This window comes from Urocitellus parryii, chromosome 4 (genome assembly GCF_045843805.1).
Source record: "Urocitellus parryii isolate mUroPar1 chromosome 4, mUroPar1.hap1, whole genome shotgun sequence".
NCBI lineage: Eukaryota > Metazoa > Chordata > Mammalia > Rodentia > Sciuridae > Urocitellus > Urocitellus parryii.
In genome coordinates this window covers 76015666-76025659 of record NC_135534.1, presented here as the reverse complement: position 1 = coordinate 76025659, position 9994 = coordinate 76015666, and the positions used below count along the sequence as shown (strand labels likewise).

Sequence of the window (9994 nt, the reverse complement as noted above, 5' to 3'; positions counted from 1 at the left end):
TATTCATCTAGAAATGTATCCATTTCTTGTAGGTTTCCCAGTTTTCAAAATAGTCCTAATGATATGCTGGATTTCTAACATCTGTGATGAGTTCTCCTTTTTATCTCTGATTTTCATTAATCTTACTTTTCTCCCTTTTTTAGTTTGGCTAAGGATTTATCAATCTATTTAAAAAGAACTCTACTTCATCCATCCTTTGGATTGTTTTTTTTATTCTCAAGTTCATGGATTTTCAGCTGTGATCTTAAGTCTTTCCTTCCTTTTACGGGTTTTTGGAACTGGTTTGTTCTTCCTTTCAAAGGGCCTTGAAATGCATCATTAGGTCATTTATTTGGGACCTTTCTAATTCTCTTCAGCTATAAACTTTCCTTTCAGATCTACCTTCGAAATGTCCCAGATGTTCTCGTATGTTGCATCACTATTCTTATTTAAGAATTTTTAAATTTCTCAATTTCTTCTATCACCCATTCCTCCTTCAGAATATTGTTCAATCCCCATGCTGTTTATATAGCTTTCACAGGGTTTGGTTGTACTGACTTTTAATTTCATTCCATCATGATCTGATAAGATGCAAGGAATTATATCAAATTTTTTTGGTTAGGTAAGAGTTGCTGTATGGCCTAAAATACGGTCTATCTTGGAAAAGGTTCCATGAGATTCTGAGAAGTATATTGTTATTGTATGAAATACTCTATAGATGCCTGTTAGGTCCATTTGATTTATATTTTTAACATCCACAGTCTTTACTGAGTTTTTGTCCAATTGAGCTATCTAATGGTCAGAGAAATCACCCAGTATTATTGTACTAGCGGTTATCTGGGGCTCCAATTTGAGTAGTGCCTTTTATGTAATCAGTTACGCTCATACTTGGGGCATAAACATTTATTATTGTTATATCTTCTTGTTGGATTGCTCCCTTTACCAATGCAAAGTGACCTTTTTTCCTTTTTCTGATATAATTTTTGTCATATGGGAGTAGCTACTTCTGCTTGTTTTCAGACTCCATTCACATGATCAATTTCCATCCTTTCACTTTCAGGTTGTGGCTGTCTTTGATATGTCTCTTACAGACATATAGTTGGGACTTGTTTTTTAATCCACTCTGCCCACTAACATCTGTTAATTGGAGAGTTGAGACAAGATACCTTCAATGTTGAGATGTTTATTAACTTCTGTCATTTTATTGTTTAGATGAATCAGAAGATCACGAGAGGCAGACATAGCACTATACTCTAGAGATAGTGACAAAGCTGATTGTGTAAGTGAAATTTCAGCCTGTCTTCAGATGACCTACATTGCAGAATTTTCCCTTTCAAGTAGTGAATAATGTTTCTATGAAGGGAACATACTCTCACCCAGTTAGATTGTAACAGGAAGGATTACACCATGCAGTATTTTGCCATAATAAACTGGACCACCTTGCTTTGCTAAAAGGATGTCACAGTACTATCTTTAATGTTTATGCATCAAAATTTATTTGCTTTTGGTTTTCAACTTAAGAAGGATCCACTGGATGCAAAGATGATAAATGTTGATAAAGTTTTCCTGTTTACTAAGAGTTAAAGCACTGTATTATTTCAGGGAGGTAGACCTTGCTTCAGAGACAGGACACTGTCCAATACCATACAAGTATACAATATCAAAACCAAATTTTAAAAATACAAAAAAGAAAATTTTATTAATCCTTTTAAAAACTTGACAAAATTCAGTCTTCCATATTTTACCCTGGCCTGGCTCACCTCACCTTATCTCTACCATAGTTTCATGACTACTCAGGCTTTCTTCATTCTGCTTTAGGTTGGTTAACATTCGACATGTGATTGTGGTCCTCTTTGGAGATTTTGTTGTTGTTGTTCACAAATAAATGCAACATGCTCTATGTCTGAGACCAAAACCCAACTACCTTCCACCCTATGAGATCTACTTAATCTCACTTAGCCTATTGGCTACCATTTTAGAAATGAGGCAATAACTCACTACATGGACATACTCCCTGTATCTTTCATTGTTAGACTGTGCATTTAAACAGTGTGTCCTCTCCTTTGTTCTAATAATAACATTTCCACTAAATTTACTAATGGTCCAATTACAAATCTACTGACAAGAAAACATATGTTCTAATACTACTGAACTTTAAATATAATTACTTGTGGAATCATCACAGAAAAAAAATCACTAAAACTATAAAACCATAAAACATAATAGCCAATAATCATAAAATATACTTAGGGCTTATTATTTGGCAAATAATATTCTAAATGCTCCAAATACATTAAAATAATTTGCTTCTCATTTTTGTGGTAGTATTATTCATTTTACACATGAGCAAACTAAAGCACAGAGATGTTACTTACCCAAAGTTACACAGTGGCAGAGCCAATATTTAATTTCAGCTTAGTTGTAGAGCCTACACTTAATCTCTACATTAAATTGCTTTCTCCAGTTAAGAAAAAAAGATCATCACAAATAGATAAGCTATAATTTTATAACTTTCAACTTGCTTTCATCATAGTGAAAATAAAATAACACACAGCTTACAAAAATAAATTTTTATTAAAAGCAGTAGAGTCTGAGCAGGAAGACAGTACAAAGAATGTAAACAATGTAAACATCACTACATTCAGCTCAGCCTGATTGAAAGCTGAAAAACCAGTCTAAATGCTCTATGTGCTCTTGCTAGCAAGATACATTAATTCTATTTTACACAGACAACACAGTCTAATTTTGAGTAGGAAAAAATATTTTATCGAAGTCGATCCCAACGCCAAATACTGGCATCATCACAAACTGCTATAAGAATGCTGCTATCCCTGCTAAAACTGGTTTGTCGAATAGCAGCACCACATTTATGATGAGTCAGTGTTGTACATCTAGGGAAAAAACATGACAAGAGGTTAAATATTTTACATTATACTACCAATATCTACCTTTAAAATGAATAAGAAAATAAACAGATACCAAGTCTCTTTAAAAAGCATTTAAAACCAGACTATCTTCATTAAAAGTTCAATCTCAAATCTCATAAAATTTGGGTATATTTTAAACTCAAGAGGCACCATATAATTTGTACAAGTATCACCAAGGTGCTCATTATTAAAATAAAAAAATACTTGTAACTCTGAAATTTGTAAATGTTAAAATGTTATTTAAGGATGATATTGCAAATGTCAATATTTCTTCTATATTTGCATAAAACTTTGGGGGGAATAATATTTTTAATATTATAGAAATTTCTCAATACTTACTTGGCTTTATGAGGATCTTCTACTTCTAAATCCCAAACATAAAGTTTGCCAACCTGATTGCCCAATGCAAGCATCTGTGTAAACATTTTTAAAAACATCAAATTAATAAAATCACCATGCTCCAAGGCATTCAACAATCCTAAGACAACTTTCTTACTTCAGAAAAACCTCGGCTCCAGCCTCTGACTGCGCTCTTGACTATTTCTTTGGATCTTATATTCCTGATTTGTAAATAGGAATAAGAGCAATTAATATTTCACAGGTGTCCTGAATAAAATAAGAAGGCACTTCACAATTTTATGAAGGGCTTTACAGTTTACATTGTAATGTGGTACTATTTTTTCTGCCCTGCCTTAAAGAATTATAGCAACAGCTGTGGAAAGCTCTTCCAAAACATGTCTTTTTTTTTTTTTTTAAGAAATGAATACCCAGTTAATTTGTTACCACAGAATCCTAACAACAGATTTCTTTAACATTTTAGGTAACTAGTAACTATTATTTAACCTGTCTTCCATGCTGATTTTCCTAGGAAAAAGCTACAGAAGTAATTTAACACTCCAATCACTAAAATATTAAATGTTAGTAACAGTTATTATGGAATGTAACCCAAATTTAACTACTGATACCAAACTGCCAATTTTATTTATAACAGGTATTGCAAATGGTATACAGAGCCCACAATGGCAGAATATTTTAATCAATACAAAACATCAAGATAGATTCTTAGAGAAAAAAGAACATGGACATAACAGAAAAAGCTAGAATTACAATGGTGTTTTATAAGCCAAATAATTTCAAAATGTAAAAATATGCTGCTACCTTTTGCCAGAAATCCATAGAAAACCTCATGTACCAAATGTCACACTGGCTGTAATCAAATCGCCCAAGAATAGTCACATTAGACTCACTAGGTTTAATTTTATCTATATCATCTTCCATTTTGCCAGGTTTCCAGCATACAATGGCATTTTCACAAGACTAAAAGAGAAAAATGAGAAAAACAAGTATTAATTTTAGAACTGAATTTTAAAAATTTAAAACAAGACTATTATTTTAGAATGACAAGTCAAAGAATGTGGTTAATCCAGTGATACACATTCATTTGTATACAGTCAACGTCCACATTTGAGTATAAGAAATCTGATCAACAAAATTAGACAATACAAAAAAATTATGTTGTTTGGAATATTCATGTTGGAAGTCACAATTTCTCTTCATAATCAAACCACGTTCAGCTCTAGATACTTTGGTACCCAGAGATACTTTGAAATTACATTTCAAAGGTATATTTATAAAAACACTGTATTAGAATACATGGCTTTTCAATATCTGGTCCTTCTTTTTAATCACCAGTTTCCCTAATTTTCCAACTTATTTCTAATCCTTTATTGGATTCTTCAACCACAATGTCTGTACCACCTGACAGGTAACAGATATAAATAATGAACTCATTCAATGTGCCTTGAAGATCAGGTTTGAAGTAGGGCAAAAGGAGGCAATCAAAGCAGTAGTTTAACATCAAGACACCGACATGTGGATGGGCTCAAATGGTATGAAGTTATACTTCTCTTATCATGTAACACTGACTCTTTGTGCACACATTCCTACTTAGGCAGGAACTGGTAAAGAATACAATGAAAAGAAAATTTCAAAACTGTGGGTGCCTTTCATATTATTAATTGGTAGAAGCCAGACATGCTGTCAAAAATCTTCTGATGAATTGGATAGTTCCTCACCAAATTACATTATACAGCACAACCTCAATAACACCAGATTAAGAAACCTTGGTTTAAGTAAACAGTGCTCCCTGGATTTTGCTGTGCAGCTTACACTATCAAAGGTGGCAACCCTGCAGCAAGGGTCACTGGCATTTAAACAGTTTAACCACATGGTCATAAGAAGATCAGAATGGGACAACACTTTTTCTTTTTTTTTAATACCACGGATTGAACCTAGAGAGGCTTAACAACTGAGCCACATCCCCGGCCCTTTTTTATATTTTATTTAGGGACAGGGTGTCACTGAGTCGTGTAGGGCCTTGCTAAATTGCTGAGGCTGGCTTTGAACTAGCAATCCTCCAGAGCCACTGGGATTACAGGCATGCACCACCATACCTGGCAGGACAACACTTTTTTTTTATTCTTTTTCAAATTTTTTCAAACATAATGCTATATGGTATCTGTTACACAAGTTCTTAACTACAAAGTACCCTCAGAGATCACCTTAGCTTGATGACTCTTGAACAAGTGTACAACTAGATCAATAATAACTTGTGGAATTTTCTCAGGAACCTCATCATGACCCCAACCCCAATGAATCAGAATCTCTAAGGGGAAGGCAGAAGCATAAGAATTATAAAATTGTTCTTCATGTACTTCTTACTGTGCTGATAAAGAATATTTTCCCCCCTGTGGTGGGGGATCAATCCCAAGGCCTAAGGCATGCCAGCCAAGCACTCTACCATTGAGCTACATCCCCAGTCAAGAATTTTAATTATTAGAGTCCCGCCTCATGGAAAACTAAAGTAAGGGAAGATAAAAAGAATTTACCAGAGCTGATTCATTACCTTCAAAATCATCTAGGGAGCATTTTAGAATCACAGATTTCTAGGGTTCTTGTGCCAAATTTAGAATGTTTGGGGGATAAAGTATAGGAATCTATTTTTACCATGTTCTTCCAGTGATTTTTAACACAGCCAGATTTGAGATGACCATTAATATTTAGTCCAACCTCCCACCTAAATTCAGAAATCCTGTCCTTAAGTGTGATTACTATTCCCAGTATGGGGAAATGAACCCAGGAGTATGGGTTCATGAACCACTGAATTATATCACTGGTCCTTTTCATTTTTTTGAGACAGTGTCTTACTAAGTTGCTAAGGGACTCAAACTTGTGTTGTTCCTGCCTCAGTCTCCTGTGTTGCTGGGATTATAAGTGTGCACTACTGAACAACTGGCCAGATTAAGTTTAAAGGGTAGAAATTTAAAGCTACTGGCTGTTTATTGCTGCTACAAAAAAAAAAAAAAAGGAGTAGATTCACTATTCTCTATTAATTCCCCTGAATGTAACTTAAAAGACTAAATATCATATATAAAGCAAACAATCTTAAAGGTGAGAAAAGGCAGACAAGTTATGAACTCAGGAATGTGAACCATAAGAGTGTTGAGTTCTCTGGATTTTCTTTATATCCCAGACTGGATGCTAGAGAAGGCAACAAAGCAAGAATACTAACAAGTAAAGACAAGCCTCTCAAAACAGCACAGAAAAACCCATGACTCATCTTCACTTGAACCTACAAAATCCTGGTAAGGAACCATTCTTAAGTCATAACTAAGTACCTTGATTACATATCCACTGGTATCCCATACTCTTAGCATCAATAAGGTGACTTTCTGGCTGGCCTAGTATCAGAGAAGGCCTAACAGAGTCAGGACAGTCACAACCACTCAATGGTAAGGCCACAACTAACTATCCACACAGCAGTGGAGACTATTAGATCAACACTAATGAGGCATCCCAACCCCTCCAACTATGGTTGTATTAACTGAGGCCTAGTAGAAAGTCTGGTAACCACAAGGCTGTGCTCTCCTTCCCCAGCTGAAAAGTATCAAAGAAGCCTACCACAAGGGAAGCTTGAAAGAAGATTTAGAGTCTCATAATACCCCAAATATCCACAAATCAATAAAAAATTACTGGGATACTAAGAATCCGAAAAATCTCAACTTGAAAAAAGAAAAAAAGATACCAATACTGAAGCAATAGATGTCATAATTATCTGATAAGGATTTTAAGGCAGCAATCATATAAACGCTTCAATGAGTACAAATACATTGTATTATAATCAAAATTAAAACTTCAATGGATGGGCTGAATAGCAGAAGACAGAGGAGAGTTAAGAATTTTAAAAAGAGAATAACAGTAATTATCCAATCTGAGTATAAAAAAGAAAACAGAACTTAAAAAAAGAAGAAAAATCCGAGAAACCAAATTGAAGATCTCACATTTCATCAGACTCCAAACTAGGAAGAGTGCAGGGTTAAAAAATAGCTCAAATAATGGTTGAAAGGTTTCCAATCTGAGACAAAAATATGCCCCCAAAACATAAACCTAGGGCTGGGCTTGTGGCTCAGTAGTAGAGTGCTCCTGTAAGCATGTGTAAGTCTCTGGGTTCAATCCTCAGCACTACATAAAAATAAAAAAATAAATAAAATAAAGGTATCATGTCCATCTATGACTAAAATAATAATAATAATAATAATAAAAAATCTATCAAAGATTCAAGAAGGTAGTGAACGCTAACAAAATAAATCTCCACTCAAATTATACTCAAACCCCAAACTACAAATATATTCATGTTCAATCTAAAAACTAAAGACAAAGGAAAAATGGTGAAAGCAGAAACAAAAAGAATGCCTTATCTACAGGAGAAAAATTTCCAGAAGATTCCTCATCAAACCAAAGAGGGGAAAAACACTTTTTCAATAGTTAAAAAAAACAAAACCTAAAAAACTGTGAAGCCAGAAAACTATATTCAGTGACTACATCCTTCAAGAATGAAGAAGAAATAAAGCCATCCTTAGATGAAGGAAAACTAAGAGAATTTTGTCAACAGCAGACCTACCTATAAAAGAAGTTTCCTGAACAGAAGGAAATTATTTAAGGAGTCATCTTGGCATTATGAGTATGGAAGAACAGAAAAAGCAAGATGAGTAGTATGTAATACACTCTCCCTTTTCTTTTGGGTTTTCTAAATTATATTTGATGACTGAAGCAAGATTTTGATGTGGTTCTCAATATAAAGCAAATATTTAAGAGTTATAAATGAAGAATAAAGAATGAAAAGTCATACATTTCACTTGAATTGATAAAATACCAATACAACATGACATGTTACACATATATAGTAAAGCAACCACTGAAAAAAACTACAAAGAAATATACTCGAAGATATAATACATAAATAAAAATGGAATTCTAAAAAATATAATGTACAGGAAGTAAGAGTGAAAAAAACCCAGAGAGAGAAATGAAAATAAAAACATATAAACAAAAATAACCAATCTAGCAGACTAATATAATTACCTATGTTAAGGCTTAAATATAAATGGTCTAAATAAATCAAATAAAATAAACCACCAGAGAGGATTAATAACAAAATGACTCAATGATATGTAATCTATAAGAAACTTACACAACTATAACAAACAGATGTTAAAAAGTAAAATATTACATAACAATAAAAGGGTAAGGCCACCAGGATACAGCAATACCAAATATATATGTACCGAGTAACAGAACTGCAAAACGTGTAATAGAATTGTCAGGAGAAAGAAAAATCTACAATATAGTTGGAGATTTAATCACTTGTCTCTTAGTAAGTGACAAAACAGTATACATAAAATCAATAAGAACTTAACACCATCAACCAATAGTATCTAATTTTCACTTATAGAACATTCCATTCAATATCAAAATACTTTTCAAACTCCCATGAAACATATCTAAAATAAATTCACAGAACTTCTTTAAAAAAAGAAGATACCAATAAAAATTAAAACATAAAGAGCAACAAAATAAAAAGTTCTTTGAAAAGATCAATACTGATAAAGCTCTAGAAAATGACAAAAAACAATACAAATTTCAAGAATAAAACAGGTTTTATCATTAGAGACCCAGTAGATAGTCCCAATTCATTTATATAAAGTCATTATTACTGATACCCAAACCATATTAAAATAACAAGGAAAAAAATTCAGGTAAGTTTAATACTTCATGAATCATCCACAAAAATACTTAGAAAATAGAATTTTATGACATATAAAAGAAATTATACAGCATGACCAAGTAGGGTTTATTCTAGAGAAACAAGGCTGGATCAATACTCAAAAAATAGTACAATCCACTAAATTAACAGGCTACAGAATAAAGAAAAAACATAATTTTAATCAACTTATGAAGAAAAAGCATTTGACAAAAATGAAACCCATTTGTGGAAAAACTCAAAAATTTAGGAAGAGAATACAATTCTCAACTTGACAGAGAATACCTAAAACAAAACAGAACAACAACAACAACAAAACCCAACTAATAATTATGAGACTATAGTCAAAATGTCTGTTCTTAACATGGTTATTCAAAATAGCACCAACAGTTGAGTTCATCAGTGCAATAAGGAAAGAAAGAAAAGGCATACAGATCATATAGGAAAAAGTAAAATTGTCCTATTAATAGATGACAAGATGGTCTACATAGAAAATCCCAAGTAATCACAGAATCAACAAGAACAAAAAAACTTCTTAGAAAAAGCAATTTATTTAGGTTGTAGGATTCAAGATTAATATTCAATCAATTGTATTTCTATAGACTAGTTATGAACTCATGGAAATAGAAATTTTAAATACAATTTATAATAGCTAAAAAAGAGAATAAAGAATACTTAGATGTAAATCCAACAAAGCACAAACAAGGACTTGTATGCTAAAAGGCATAAATGCTGATAAATACAATTTAAAAACTAAATAAATGAAAGACATACAGTATTTATGGATTATAAGACTCAAGATATTAGTGCCCCTCAAAATTACATATAAGTTAAACATAATTTCAATCAAAATCTCCTTCATCCCAAAAAGAAATCCCATTAAGATTTTCTTTTTTTTTTTGGGTAAATGTAGACAAGATTCATTCTAAAACTTATATGTACAGGCAAAAGAACTAGAATAGCTAAAAACAATTTTGAAAAAGAATAA

General features: G+C 32.6%; 1 protein-coding gene across 2 annotated transcripts in view; it reads right to left on the bottom strand.

Annotated features, from left to right (window-relative positions):
- Positions 1 to 2534: 2534 nt before the first annotated feature.
- Positions 2535 to 9994, bottom strand: part of Eed (embryonic ectoderm development) — a 30440-nt gene continuing 22980 nt past the window's right edge. Inside the window, exons 10-12 of one of the 2 annotated variants that reach the window (XM_026382468.2) lie at positions 4065 to 4223; positions 3246 to 3319; positions 2535 to 2870 (exon numbers count right to left, since the gene is read on the bottom strand). In XM_026382468.2, the coding sequence (XP_026238253.1) occupies positions 2744 to 2870; positions 3246 to 3319; positions 4065 to 4223 (360 nt within the window). In that variant the 3' untranslated portion in view covers positions 2535 to 2743. The remainder of the gene's footprint in view (positions 2871 to 3245; positions 3320 to 4064; positions 4224 to 9994) is intronic. The other variant, XM_026382469.2, reaches the window with a different exon arrangement.